The sequence below is a fragment of the Pristiophorus japonicus genome, chromosome 17, assembly GCF_044704955.1.
Source record: "Pristiophorus japonicus isolate sPriJap1 chromosome 17, sPriJap1.hap1, whole genome shotgun sequence".
Classification (NCBI taxonomy): domain Eukaryota; kingdom Metazoa; phylum Chordata; class Chondrichthyes; family Pristiophoridae; genus Pristiophorus; species Pristiophorus japonicus.
In genome coordinates, this window is record NC_091993.1 from 103,096,930 (window position 1) to 103,112,376 (window position 15,447).

Consider the following 15,447-nt stretch of genomic DNA (forward strand, 5'->3'; position numbering starts at 1 on the left):
ATCAAATTGATATAGATTCTGTACTTAATACCGACACTACATTTGAGATCATTCCAGCCAGACTTAGCTCCCTCCCGCATGCTAATCAAATTACGAGGGAAATACGGCATCCACTGTAGTTCCCACTACTTATCCTATTTGAATGTTAAACGCCAAGGGTTCTGCCCTGACATCCAACATTAATAAGTCAATGAAGGGAGCCTCAAGAGGTTTAGTCACCAGAGGCCTGCGCAATTCCTTTCAGAGCACTGTTGTGCAGATCCCAGAAACAGCAGCCAAAATTTTGAGGGAAATATTTTTAATTTTTTCAGGCAGCTTAGAGGCCGTCTTCTTCCTCCAAAGCCTGCCATAGCAAGTTCCCAGCGAAGGATGGATTACCTGCCTTCAGCATGTAATTGACACCGAGATTAGAAAGTCATCTGGGCTCAGGGGGGCATCTTTGTGCTGGGCAGAGTCCCATCCAGCAAGGAATCATCCCCAATCGGAAAGTCTAGGCCAAAGACTCAAACAGCTCAATTTGCTCTCACTGAGGGGAATTAAAAACAACTTTCCTCATCTTCAATTATACTACTGTGGTAATGAAAAGAGTTAGCTGGTAAACATTAAGTTTTGTTGTTGGTTGTTAAGCGTTACAGTATCAGCATATGCATGTGTTGAAAAAGAACTGTGGGGATGAAATATCTCCTACAATTTAGCAAAACAGTCAGTGAGTAGAAGGTGGGATTTCACCCCGATATGATTTGTGTTACTGTCTAATCTTGGTGTTTGTTTAAATGAACTCCCACACTGATCAGTTGGTTAAAGGCACTGTGTACCCGAGCCATACATCTTGGGGCTGAAATTGCCCACCGTTGGAAACGGGGCGCACGCACCCAGTTTCTACTGTTCTCACCGCCGCGCTGGATGAGGTGGCCTCTAGAGCGAAATTCTGCTCTTTGGCTTTTTTTTCTCCGGTGGACCGGAAGTCACTCATAATGGGGGAGGAAGTGGGGCGGTGAGTACACTTGAGGAGCGGAAGTTGGGAGGGTGGGGAGTGACCGCCGCTGTCAGTCATCATGACATAATCACGGCGCCGCATCACCACGGCTCTCCCCTTCACTTAAAGGGGGAGCCTGCGCGATTTTAAAAGTTCGGTCCACGGGACCACCATGGAGGGTTTTGGTTGGGCCCGTGGCCTGGCACCCAAGAGGGGGGTGCCAGGCTGCCCAGCGGGGGCATAATTGTCAGCCCAACATGGCAGTCGGCCGACAAAAAAAACATGGTGGCGGTACGCACTCCCCTTTAATGGGAACCCCACCACCATTTCAGAAGGCCACAGCCTCAGTGCACCGTCGGAAAAAAGGTTTTGGCACCACCCCGTGGGAGGAAGATTTTCTCGGTGGACCATCGGCGGTGCACATTGTGATGACGCACTTAGCATGGATCGGCAGCAGTGGAGCGGTAGGGTGGGGGAGCGGGTCACCGTCGGGATACCGCAGGAGCGGAGTTTTGATAATGGCAGCCATTACACGCAAAGTCGGCGGCCATTGCAATCCGCAACGTGGCCGCCACTTTCCAGTATTAGCAGGCCTTAAGGAAAAGGGCAATTTCAGCCCACTTACGTTCAATTTCCAGGCTATGTTGAGTTAGCTGCTGTCAACTAGGATAGCAGTACGTGTGCTGATGCTAAAGAGAGGAAAAGTCACCAACTTCTGGCAACTGTCCAGTAGAGCGCAGATGTTGAATCGAGGAGTGGGGAAGCCTGGTGCTAAGGCCAAGCTGCAAAAATTAGGACAGGGCTTGACAATAAAAAGATTTGAGCACACAGATGAGGTAGGAAAAGGCTGGGAAGAGCAAGACTGGCAGATTACTCGGCAAAAAGAAACCCCTACAAACCAGTTAGCAAATAGTTGCAACTGCAGATGTCAGGTGGTTTCGCATTTTTCCTCTTCTCCCATTTAATTTTTTGTCATTATCAAAATCTGCTATTTGTTTTCATTTTTAGCATCAGCATGACAAAGTCAAATATAGTAATCAGCAGTTGCACAGAAAAGCTCCATGTACTCTGCCACCAGAATACATCTTAAGAACAACCCCTACTGCACCAATGTAAACTAAATTTTATTTTCTGCACCAGCCACCATTATGTCCCAATATTTAAACAGTACGAGAACAATTTATTCAAATTAGGAAATTAAAGATGTGACTTAAGCAGAACTTCCCTTTCTCACTCAGTGCAGTGAAAATAAAATATGTACAATCTCTTAAGACACATACGTTGGAACAGAATAGGCATAGCAGTATATTTCAATATCAGTTAAAGAAACTAAATGGTCTTCTATTTTCATTCTCCATTATGTTCTTCCAGCAAAAAGGGTGAAGGGTCCCAGCGCTTGCAGTAAGGTGATGTATTTGGTTTTCTGTTAGGTTTTAAGACCACTATGGTAAGATTGAAACCATGCTGTTCCCTGGATTCTGTATATCCTCCCCGTGACATTTTTATACATGTATTTTATTTATATAAAAACATTAAAATTATTCCTTTGTTATAATTACACAAGTTGTTTTTTGAAACTCGTGCTTAATTTGACATTTTCACGTATTATTTTACGAGCTGTGGGCGGACATGTAGCACAAGGCACCAGTAAGAAATAGCTTGGGGCGGTTACCGATAGCAAGGAAATGAATTTAAACGTCATGGTGAAATCGCGTGCTGGGGCACTGGTTTATGAATGATACCACCATTACAAAGTCACAAAATTTGTATACAGGAAGGTTATTTAAAAACAAACACCACCACCCAGGACTTAGTCGGAATCATTACATGAATACTGTTATTACAGGATTACAGCCTTAATTCACTCCATTTACAGCAGCTTTCAGAATTATTACATCATCTGTAGGTCGGTCTTCACGATTGGTCTCCACTATTTCAATGCGTTTAGCTACCGACAACCCTTGGCACACTCGACCAAAGATTGTGTGCTTGCCATCCAGCAGTGGTGTGGGTCCCAAAGTTACAAAGAACTGGCTGCCATTCGTATCTGGGCCCGCATTTGCCATGGCAAGGATCCCTGCACCTGTGAAAAGGGTAGATATAGTAAAATTGGTTATGATCGAAGTTCTGTTATGTAGATGGTTGATTTTTAGTTTATGGTTATGCAAAATAAAATCTTTTATTAAAGAGAAACATTTGTTTTCATTACTTGTGTATTTCTATTATGTTTACTGGCAACAGCTATTCCACTTGAAAGGAAAGGTGGTTTAGCACCGTTCACTGAAAAGTAAAACTAGACCAAGTCTGATCAATGCATACCAAAATACTGGCTATCTTCATTGTCAGACTCTGGTCCTGCATGATACTACTAGCACTACATGTAGTAATTATGGCATTACCTAGTGATATAATTATTGCTTTTCTAACCAGGAAAATAATAATTAGCATGTTAAAAATATGCAAGCAGAATGGCTCAATGTTATCGAGCTGCAGATTTCTGAATCATCTATAACCCAAGCAAATGACACCAACATTATTTATGTCCCTTAGCAGACATTTAATTGCGGAGATTCATTCCGGACAAATCCCAGCTGAGTCTAAATGTTTACCATCTCTGCTATCAAATATACCAAACATTGCTGCATTTTGTATCAAAAATGAGAATTTTTTTTCCCTACTAACAACTATTAAAATTATTAGAACACAAAATAGTTTTCAAGAGCAAGTAAGGGCCATTGGGCCAACAAGCTTGTCCCTCCTCGATAGATCTACCCACTGAAAAGCCTTTCCATATCCTTCAATCTATCAAGAAATGCATCCAATTCCTTCTTGAACCCACTTCACTAACTTTCTTGGTAATTTATTTTACAAGTCCAATAAACAAACAATTGTATGTAGATAGCAATGTAGAAAAAAAAAGTGGGATAGAATTTTCGCATGGTTCTTCCGATATCCCATCGTAACTTTGGTGGAAACTTCGGAGAAATGGCATAAATGGCCATCTCCATTGTTTTTCTAGAGTTTCTGCCAATCTTCCGAAGTTACAGAAGGAAATTCTACACCATATATTTTAATTTAACAATTACCTGAATTTTGTGGTAAGAATAACGGTGAGGCTATCGGCAATCACCATTATTAAAGAATAAATCGGACAGCAACATCCGGTGATTGCACATAAATGCAGAAATCAGGCACAGTTTAATGCAGAAATCAGGAAGTTGCACCGCTCCTCCAGAAGCTGCGCTACACCGGTATCTCACTGAGATACTCGCCAATGAAATATATGGAACGGTGTGAAGTTGCTGTGATACCCACTAAACTCACCAGAGAAAGTTGGGGCTTATCCGTTCCAGTGTAAGTAAAATTAACATGGTAAATCTTAATTACTATCAATCAATCTCTCTGGCACTGAAAATTAACTTTTACAAGTGTGGAATCCTATTCCTTCAGATTTTAATTATTGTTGGGAGATTTAAAAAACTTTTTCTTTCCGTTTCTTATCTCTCTCTTATCCCATTTTTCTTTCTTCCTCTTTACTTTGCTTTCTGTAAATGATTTGGCATCGAATTAAATATTCTAGCTTACACTTCCTGGTTCAGACTCTGCACTGCTCATTAACGATTTTTCAATCTGATTGGTTGTGGAGATACACTGTTGCTTTACCGGTTCACACAGGTCCCAGATCCCCTGTAGAAGGTGCAGTGCTGAGATGGATTTCTAATAGTCACGAGTTCCAGTGAAAAAGCCCATAGAAAGTCTGTGGCTAAGTGCAATGAACGCTGGCGCTGTTCGTTCACCACTGACCTCAAAATCCGGGCCATTAGTTTGGTAGTTGTCACGTTAAAACTTATTGTGTAAAGGGAGTCTAGCTAAAGATCTGTTGTTGTCTCCTTGGTAATAGGCTCTAGAGGAAATCTAATGCAGTTTTCAAATATATACAGACTTTGAGATTAGTTAGGTTTTTATTTGACTGATGACTTCCTTTTGAATTTGAGGTCAGAGATGGAAAAGTCAGAATGCCCTAGTAACCTTTTCCGACATATTCCAATCTTATTGTCCAAAATTCAAACCACAACAACTTTTATTTATATAGCACCTTTAACGTAGTAAAACGTCCCAAGGCGCTTCACAGCAGTGTTAGAAGACAAAACAAATAAATTTGACACAATAGCATCATACTGAGTGCTTCTAAAATGTAAAAGCTAAAAACGGTAATCATACTGCATATGAACATTTCTCAACACAAAATATTATGTAATTCCAAATAATAAGCACTACATTCATTGTTTAATTATGCATTGATTCAAAATTGGTTAATTCCTGTTGGATAGTCGCTATTTACACTCTATTTAGCTTTATAACAATTTCTAAAGTCGCACTGCTATCATACAATAATTAACATAAAACCTACCTCTTTGACCATGCTTTTAGTTACTTGCGCTAGATTCTACTTATGTGGCTCGGTGTCAAATTTTTAATCTCATAATACTCCTGTGAAACGCCTTGGGATGTTTCACTACGTTAAAGGTTCTATATAAATACACGTTGTTGTTGTTGATATAATTAAGAGTGATTCTAAACTGATAAAATTGCCCCATTATGTGTTGATAAATAAAGCATAGTTGAAGTTAAATGGACACAAATTAATAAGCAGCAGAATGTATTGCAAGTATGGTTCACACAACATTCTTCCATCTAAATATTCATTTTGTCCGTTTCTTGCTTTTACTTGCAATGCAATGAGTTTCAAAAAAAATTTGGAGGGAAACAGTAATATAAACAAAAGGGTTTGCAACCACCACTGTGCCATTTAGGGCAATACTAACAGAGACAAATCTTAAAACATCATGAAACCCCTATTATTCTTTCCTCCAAACCCTGGAATTAACATAACACAAAATATTTGATATATAATGTGTTAACTTTATACTGGGTATTTATACAATAGTCAGTCAGAAAACCTAGCATTATTTATCTTACTGTAATATTTTCTAAACAAAGACAAAATCTTTATTGAAAGCTCAAAACATGCAGGGCCTTTACCTGTGAATTTTAAATCTTTGTGCAATTCATCTTCAAACTGCTTTCCATAAATAGATGCTCCTCCTCTGCCTGTATAAGCAAGCAGTAACAGTTTGTGATGATTGGAAACATCTTAGGACAGTCAGTTTCTTAAAAAGTTAGCTTATCAAAACAAAACAAAAAAAATCACAATCTCTTAACTGCAGCACAAATACAAATATCACAATTTAAAACAGGTTACAAATATTGGATAATTTTGAATTATATAAATATTTGAAGGAAAAAAATGTGCATTGCTATAGGGAAAGAGCAGGGGAGTGGGATAAATTGGATGGTTCTTTCAAAGAACCGACACAGGCACGATAGGACGAATGGCCTCCTTCTGTGCTGTGTCTATGATTCTATGATTCTATGATTCTATGCTTTGAGGAGCATCTAATAATGTCCTTCTGTAATGAGCTGCCAAATCAAAATGGAACATGAGAGATTCTACAGGAGACTTAAACTGTATTTATCAGATGAATGTATAAATGGAATTTGAATAACTACCAATTTCCAAACTTCCACCCACACACACACACAGCTTGCAATTACAACTTTGATTTATCCTCAGCCATCCTGAAATGGAAAAGTTTACATACTGTGCTTAAAAATGATAGATGCATTGCTGGGAGCTCCAAATGCAGAGTCTGATGGTACACCATCCCTTGCAATGTGAATTGTACTATCTGTACTATAGTTATTGTACATATACACAACAAATAAACAGATCTCTGTTCAAAAGCAATTTCAAATTCAATGCATTTATTTAGTTTTTCTCCCCTTTCTGTAAACAATTGTATTGTTAATTCCAATTTCACCATTGTCCTTCCAGACCTTAAAATCAACAGGATTTTGATTTGATTTTCTCCAGCAAATTTCTAAAAAGGATTGGTTCCAACTCCCTCAGATCAATAGTAAGCCCATCAGAATTGTTATTGGCCTTCGCAAAGCTTATTGAACAGGCTCAAAACAGATGGGAACACGCAGTAACCACTTGCTCAGCTCATTCAGACTGAAAATGGTGAGCAAGAGTGCCACTCGTATTCAGGTTAATCACCAATTATTTATGGTACAAACACAATGTTGACAATTCTATTGTCAGCAACACCAATTAAGACTGACCACTCAACAAACCAGAACAGCAATTTTTTAGTCCTTGAACAGGAGGCTGCGTAGCACAATAGGTTAATGCACAGCCTGGAGTAATAATATGGAAAATATTATCTCAATAACATGTTTATGTATTGTGGTTACTAGTAAGTTTTCTGTTCAATTACAAATTCAAAGTGAGATCCCGTTTTCTGTTATAAAATGTTTTTTGAGGCAATTTGTCCAAAAGCCTAAGAGAAAGTGTTTTACTGGGCTGTTTGTGCCAGCAGAAAAATGTATGAAAAGGTTTTATTCCTCGACCCTTTTTTTTTTAAATTGTATATATTTATTATACATCCCAGTATTTCCTACTTATCTTTGCTTCAGTAATTATTTAAGTGCAATACAGAATGGGGCCAGCATGCAAATACTTTCATCTTTCAGGTCAACAGAGAACAGAGTGAGAACATGGTTGGAATTACAGTTTGCAATGCTTGTGCTAAATAAGGAATGGGGCAAGAAGAGGTGCTTCAGTTTGCTCTTGAGGAACATGGCATGATGACCATTTTTTTTTTTGCATATTTTCTCTTTCGATCTGCAACACTGCCCATTTAGTTGGACCTGGGTTGAATCTATCATCAATCATTGGGATTTTAAAAATCCCATCCGAAATGGCATTGGGCAGATTCCACTCATAAGAACATAAGAAATAGGAGCAGGAGTAGGCCATTTGGCCCCTCAAGCCTGCACCGTCATTCAATAAGATCATGGCTGATCTGATCTTGGCCTCAACTCCACTTCCTTGCACGCTCCCTTGACTCGTTATGGTTCAAAATCTGTCTATCTCCATCTTAAATATATTGAATGACGCAGCCTCCACAGCTCTCTGAGGTAGAGAATTCCAAAGATTCATGACCCTCTGAGAAAATAAATTCCTCATCTCAGTTTTAAATGGGCGACCCCTTATTCTGAAACTGTGCCCCCTCGTTCTAGATTTCCCCCACAAGGGGAAACATCCTCTCAGCATCTACCCTGTCAAGCCCCCTCAGAATCTTACATGTTTCAGTAAGATCACCTCTCATTCTTCTAAACTCCAATGAGTATAGGCCCAACCTGCTCAACCTTTCTTCATAATATTCATCTCAGGAATCAACCTCGTGAACCTCTCTGAACTGCCTCCAATGGAGACCAAAACTGTACTCAGTACTCCAGGTGTGGTCTCACCAACGCCCTGTACAGTTATAGCTAGACTTCCCTACTTTTATACTCCATCCCCCTTGCAATAAAGGCCAACATTCCATTTGCCTTCCTAATTATTTGCTGTACCTGCAGGCTATCTTTTTGTGTTTCTTATCCAAGGACCCCCAGTTCCTAGTGGGCAGGGTGCATAGCACAAAGCAATCCCAATCTGGCACTAATTGGGAATCTCCCTCAGATAAGACACAAAGATTGCTGGCATGAGAAACAGCAGCCTCAAACCTGAAATGGGAAATCATGCTTCATTCTCCAGCACAAATGTCTCTTGCTTTGCCGAGCACCAAAAGTCTCAAAAAATAAATCCTTGCATCACTCTTCTAGATTTCCAGATTCTTACCTGTTCCAGTTGGATCGCCTCCTTGAATCACAAAACCACTGATGACTCGATGGAACTTTGTACCATTGAAATAACCCCTTCGAGCCAGCTCAGCGAAGTTCCTGCAGGTTTTTGGTGCATGCTTCCAATACAACTCCAATAATATGTTTCCCATACTGTTGTAAAATGTTTAAAGTTGTTTTAATAAGCAGCTACAAGAACAGCTTATTAATCTAATTCCAACTGCATTCAACCAGAGACTTTTGTCTCACATGATCATAAACCCCCAAACAAACTGGTTTATGCAAGATCAATCCATTTTCTTGTGAAAAGAAATCCACTACATGAAAATGTATTTATATTTAACAGAAATTCATTTACAATGCAGAATTAAGTATCTCTTTGCTTGAATCAAAATGTACAGGGTGCAAGTGCAACTCGAGGCAAACAACTCTTGGAAATTAGTGGCAAAGCCCATTATTCGGAGGGTACTGCATCGTGTTGGCCACTTTTCATGTTGTCACCAAGCACTGCATTCATATCGATGTAATTTTGTATTAAATCAAGAACAGGAAGCTCTCAGACTGATGTCTCTGACCAGGAAGAGTTTGTATGACTGAAATTTGCAAATAATAAATGAAAATGGATGTATAAAAAGCACTTTCTTTTTAGCTCTAAAGTATTTTTCTATTTTGTTGCTGACTAAATGTAGCAAGTGAAAAACGTTGTGTTGTACTTCCCCCCCCCCCCACTCCCCCTCAAACGTTTTAGATTTTTGGGCTCAACATTAGGAAATGAAGCACAGTGATCATCACTACTGGTCAAATAATCAAAAGTTTCTGGCCAAACGATGTTTATTAAAAAAAAAGCTCCTCACAAACAAGTGAGATTGGCGAGAACTGCCCTTTAAGAACATAAGAACATAAGAATTAGGAACAGGAGTAGGCCATCTAGCCCCTCGAGCCTGCTCCGCCATTCAATAAGATCATGGCTGATCTGGTCGTGGACTCAGCTCCACTTACCCGCCCTCTCCCCGTAACCCTTAATTCCCTTATTGCTTAAAAATCTATCTATCTTTGACTTGAAAACATTCAATGAGCCAGCCTCAACTGCTTCCTTGGGCAGAGAATTCCACAGATTCACAACCCTCTGGGAGAAGAAATTCTTTCTCAACTCGGTTTTAAATTGGCTCCTCCGTATTTTGAGGCTGTGCCCCCTAGTTCTAGTCTCCCCCACCAATGGAAACAACCTCTCTGCCTCTATCTTGTCTATCCCTTTCATAATTTTGAATGTTTCTATGAGATCACCCCTCATCCTTCTGATCTCCAAGGAGTAAAGACCCAGTCTACTCAATCCATCATCATAAGTTAACCCCCTCATTTCTCGAATCAGCCTAGTGAATCGTCTCTGTACCCCTTCCAAAGCTAGTATATCCTTCCTTAAGTAAGGTGACCAAAACTGCACGCAGTACTCCAGGTGCGGCCTTACCAATACCTTATACAGTTGCAGCAACACCTCCCTGCTTTTGTACTCCATCCCTCTCGCAATGAAGGCCAACATTCCATTTGCCTTCCTGATTACCTGCTGCACCTACAAACTAACCTTTTGGGTTTCATGCACAAGGATCCTAAAAGAGTTTCATGCACAAGGACCCCCAGGTTCCTCTGCACCACAGCATGTTGTAATTTCTCCCCATTCAAATAATATTCCCTTTTACTGTTTTTTTCCCCCAAGGTGGATGACCTCACACTTTCCAACATTGTATTCCATCTGCCAAACCTTAGCCCATTCGCTTAACCTATCCAAATCTCCTTGTAGCCTCTCCGAGTCCTCTACACAACCCGCTTTCCCACTAATCTTAATGTCATCTGCAAATTTTGTTGCACTACACTCTGTCCCCTCCTCTAGGTCATCTATGTATATTGTAAACAGTTATGGTCCCAGCACTGATCCCTGTGGCACACCACTAACCACTGATTTCCAACCGGAAAAGGACCCATTTATCCCGACTCTCTGCTTTCTGTTCGCCAGCCAATTCTCTATCCATGCTAATACATTACAATTCTGCAGTCACCCAAAACTGTGCTTGATCTATAAATCACATTTCACAAGATAAAGTTGGCTGCAGCAAGAGGAAGAAACTATGCTTAACAAAATAAAAATGTGCATTTATATGGCGCCCTTTCACGACCACCGAACGTCTCAAAGTGTTTTATAGTTAATGAAGGACTTTTGAAATGTATTAAAAACAATCCTGCAGTCATCCAAAACCGTGCATGATCTATAAATCACATTGCACAAGGGAAAGTGATCCGAGGGGGCAGGAGCAGGAGGCCATGTGCCGGCCCTGGCTCAGCCCCGGCAGCTTCCAGTTAGCCAATTCCCCGTCCCGGCCTTACGTCGTTTCCAGGGTCACAATCTGCGGTTGCCAGGCGTCCGGAGGAATCCCCGACATTCTCGGTACGCTGTCGCTCGCTCGCTCGCTCGGGGCTCCGGCAGTGAGTGAGGCCACACAGGCCTCGGTGTCACCACCAACACTGGCCGGCCGGCGCACCAACCCCCACAGTAAAGGCCTGCTCAGCTGGCAGCAAAAGCCATTGATATACGCAGCATTATCTTCATTTTTGAATGATTGCTCTTTTTTTTAAGTAATCAATTCTTATAAATATAACATTTATGTCATGCCTTCCAGGGGTTTGCCGATGTCTAGGCAAATTGTGGGTTTTTTTTCTTCTTCTTGCCCATACCAAATATGGCGGCGCCCATTTCGGCACAGCCCCCCATCACAGTGCGCATGCGGCAGTGAGGTCACTGGAAAGCGGGCGGCGATTGGAAGCCGTCGACAGCAGCGCGAGGTTTGAAAGAGGCGAGCCGTTGCAAGGCAGCTCGCGGCGGTACAGGGGGACAGTGGACACAGAGCGCGAGAGCATTGTCCCTAGCAACTCACCTGGAGACAGTGCCAGCAGCTCACCTGGCTGCTGCATTTTCTGCATGACAACAGTGAAAACACGTAAAAAGTACTTGTGTGGCTGTAAAGCGCTTTGGGGCATCTGGTGGTCGTGAAAGGCGCTTGTATAAATGCAAGTTTTTCTTTTTATCTTTCCCCCCACCTAGGGTATCTGATGATATAAGAATATAAGAAATAGGAACAGGAGTAGGCAATTTGGCCCTTTGAGCCTGCTCTGCCATTCAATAAGATCATGACTGATCTGATCATGGACTCGGCTCCACTTCCCTGCCCGCTCCCCATAATCCTTTATTCCCTTATCGCTCAAAAATCTGTCTATCTCTGCCTTAAATATATTCAATGACCCAGCCTCCATAGCTCTCTGGAGCAGATAATTCCATAGATATGTCCGCCCATTTGCATGCTTTACAAACCACTTGGGTGACGCTTGGCCTATTTTTAATATATTTTGATTTTTGGGATGTGGGCGAGGCTGGCATTTATGTTCATCCCTGGTTGGTATGTTGGTATTACATGCTGAAAATGCAGAAACGAACACATTCTCAGCTTTTGTAATCCTTTCTCATTGTAGATTTAATGTTTCATAATAAATAGAATAAATATAACATTTAATTGCATAACTCATTTTTATACAGAAATAAATGCGTGTGTTGTTTTACAGGGGGTCTGTACAGAGGGGGGGGGGCGCAGAAGCAAAAAATTGAGCACCCCTGATGTGTGAAAAATATCAATCATTTTAGAAACTAAAAGCTTGTTACTGTTGCAGAATGCAACCAATCTGAGGAGCACTTTCTGGTCACGCAGTTTGAACATGGCCCGCCCCCTTTCTGTGGGCATGACCAGAGAAAGAAAATAAACACAAAGATTTGAGACGGTAGGGAAATACTTGCTTTGAAATCGAGAAGCCGGCCAGGGTCTTTGGACCAGTCTGGAGTTCCACCGCATGCTGTGAGTTTAAATTGCTGTCTTGTATCTGGGGACTTCACTATGAAATCAAAGCTGCTGCTGCTGCTCATTTGCAAAGGGAACGACGGCTAGCCTTCCGTCTGAGGCCCTTGGCCAGGTCTGAAGCTTCCTGAGTTAGGCCGCCACTGTCTGTGTTGCGATACATCTAAAATTGCTCAGCACATTGTAACTGCAGCTGAAGCCACAGAGCTCCGGTGTACAACTGGGCGGGCTCGGTGTCTCACCACAGACCCTGGTTACACGGCTCTGCTATCCTCCTGTCTTTGACAGCACCGGATATCATGGCTTGAAATGGACCCCCCAAAAAGACATTGCAAACACTCAGTGGATCAGACAGTTTTCTATGGAGAAACAAGCTGGAACACTGGCGTAAACTCATCGAAACATTAATCCTGCGTTTCCCCCTCCACTGAGGCTGCCTAGCCTGCTGTTTCTATTTCAGATTTCCAGTATCTGCAGTATTTCCCCTTTTTATGGTTTGAAATGGGCGATCTAGAAAATTTCTACAATGTATATCCACACTAAACTACCTTTGCTGCAATCATGGCACCACATTGTTATTCAGGATATAATGAAGCCCCTTCTGATCGCCTGACATTTAGTATTAGTGGATGAATGTAGTAATAGTCCTACTTTACATCATTCTGAAGAGTCCTTTTGAACTATGTCACTAAAACTTAGAACGGCGTCAGTCTTGGACGCCTGGGAGTCCGACTTTCTGATCCTAGATAGTTTTGTGGTGAACCGATTGTGCATATTGCAACGTTAAACCAGTTTGTCTGAATGTGCAGGGGTTGCTTTAACCTAAGTTATACTATCTCTCACATTTAAAATTTGAATGATTTTGAAGCCATTTTGCAGTCCTTAAACTTGTGCCTATCTTATCTTCATGCGCGAATGAATTAAAGGCATGTTTTTGAAGTGATACCTGAACTCTGAGAAATCAGCTATACCGTGGCTTGAAAATGTGATTTATGGTATGAAGCTGTCACTGCTGTGCTGTGGAGTCAGACCTGACTAGAGTTACATTGACACTTCAGATGCAGAAATAGTAGATTGACTACAACTTTGAACTGCACTGGCTTGGTGTAGATTTGATGAGCACACACAGCTTCCACACTTGGGGAAATATGGGGCAGTGAGAGGCACCAAAAAATGAATCAAATAGAATGAAAAAAGCCTATTCTATATTTTCTCACTTCTGTAAAATACTTAATGTTTGAAGTGACACCTGTTTAGAAAACAAATCCATGAAAAAACAGTAGTATTACAGTGATTTATGGAATAAGTTGCTCAAAAGCTTTAAGTCAGTCAATAGAGGTTGTTTTACTTGCATTAACTTAATAGATTTATTTCTTTATCAGATTAAAGAATTTATTGAGCTAACTGGAAACTCCCTGTTTGAAGACCAGAATGAATCTGACAACTGATGACGGTAACTGCAACATTTGATGCATATTTACTGCCGCGGGCTGAACCAGACTGTTTGCAATTGAAGCTTCCTATTCAATTCTGAGCTGAGTTTCCGATTCTTTATACTGTTCGTTACAAAGGCCACTTACTTCCACCTCCTTTTGTGCCTCGCCCATCTGCCACTGAAGTCCTCATCAAAACCTTTGTCACCTGATTGATTCAACTATTCCAATGCTCTCCTGGCTGCCCTCCCATTCTCCACCCTACATAAACTTCGGCTTATCCAAGACTCTACTGCCTGTATACTATCTCGCACCAATTCCCACATGCCCATCAACCCTATTCATGCTGACATACATTGGCTCTTGGTACCCCTGCACCCCACGACACAACTCAAATTAAAAATGTTCATCCTTCTGTTTAAATCCCTTCGTGGCATCTCCCCAACCTATCTATGTAACCTCCTCCACCTCAATGATGGCCCATAAACTCACAGTTCTTATGACTCTGGTCTTTTGTGTGCTCCCTCTCTCATTGGAAGACCAACAGGAAGAGCAGTGCAAGGAAGATAGTGCAGGGATCCCCTGCGGTCATCCCCCTGCAAAACAGATACACCGCTTTGAGTACTGTTGAGGAGGATGACTCATCAGGGGGGAGCAGCAGCAGCCAAGTTCATGGCACCATGGCTGGCTCTGCTGCACAGGAGAGCAGGAAAAAGAGTGGGAGAGCGATAGTGATAGGGGATTCAATTGTAAGGGGAATAGATAGGCGTTAACGAATACGATGTGATTGGCATCACGGAGACATGGCTCCAGGGGGACCAAGGCTGGGAACTCAACATCCAAGGGTATTCAGCATTTAGGAAGGATAGACAGAGAGGAACAGGAGACGGGGTGGCGTTGCTGGTTAAAAATGCAATCGATGCAATTGTAAGGAAGGACATTAGCCTGGATGATGTGGAATCGGTATGGGTGGAACTGCGGAATTCCAAAGGGCAGAAAACGCTAGTGGGTGTTCTGTATAGACCACCAAATAGTAGTAGTGAGGTTGGGAACAGCATCAAACAAGAAATAAGGGATGTGTGCAATAAAGGTACAGCAGTAATCATGGGCAACTTTAATCTACACATTGGGCTAAGCTAACTGGTAGCAATGCGGTGGAGGAGGATTTCCTGGAGTGTATTAGGGATGCTTTTCTAGACCAATATGTCGAGGAACCAACCAGGGAGCTGGCCATCCTAGACTGGGTATTGTGTAATGAGAAGGGACTAATTAGCAATCTTGTTGTGCGAGGCCCCTTGGGGAAAAATGACCATAATATGGTAGAATTCCTTATTAAGATGGAGAGTGACAAAGTTAACATGGAAACTAGGGTCCTGAACTTAAGGAAAGGTAACTT

The 15,447-nt window shown here is 41.6% G+C and overlaps 2 protein-coding genes across 6 annotated transcripts in view; one reads left to right on the top strand and one right to left on the bottom strand.

The window, feature by feature from the left end:
- Window positions 1–2,082: 2,082 nt before the first annotated feature.
- ppil1 (peptidylprolyl isomerase (cyclophilin)-like 1) lies at window positions 2,083–11,462 on the bottom strand. Of its 2 annotated transcripts, none has more exons than XM_070858971.1 (4): window positions 11,388–11,462; window positions 8,724–8,878; window positions 6,020–6,088; window positions 2,083–3,059 (listed from the first exon to the last, which is right to left on the bottom strand). In XM_070858971.1, exons 2-4 carry the CDS (start codon window positions 8,875–8,877, stop codon window positions 2,833–2,835), a joined length of 450 nt encoding a protein of 149 aa, XP_070715072.1. In that variant the 5' UTR covers window position 8,878; window positions 11,388–11,462; the 3' UTR covers window positions 2,083–2,832. The 2 variants fall into 2 exon arrangements, with proteins under 2 accessions (XP_070715072.1, XP_070715071.1); XM_070858970.1 differs by having other exon boundaries at window positions 11,102–11,457.
- A 119-nt stretch (window positions 11,463–11,581) lies between these two features.
- LOC139228249 (proline/serine-rich coiled-coil protein 1-like) overlaps window positions 11,582–15,447 on the top strand; it is a 41,556-nt gene continuing 37,690 nt past the window's right edge. For 2 of the 4 annotated variants that reach the window (XM_070859426.1, XM_070859429.1), the window contains exons 1-2: window positions 12,507–12,618; window positions 14,001–14,071. In XM_070859426.1, coding sequence (XP_070715527.1) covers window positions 14,050–14,071 — 22 coding nt within the window. In that variant the 5' untranslated portion in view covers window positions 12,507–12,618; window positions 14,001–14,049. Of the gene's footprint in view, window positions 11,783–12,506; window positions 12,619–14,000; window positions 14,072–15,447 lie in introns of those variants that run through there. The other 2 variants (XM_070859427.1, XM_070859428.1) reach the window with 2 other exon arrangements.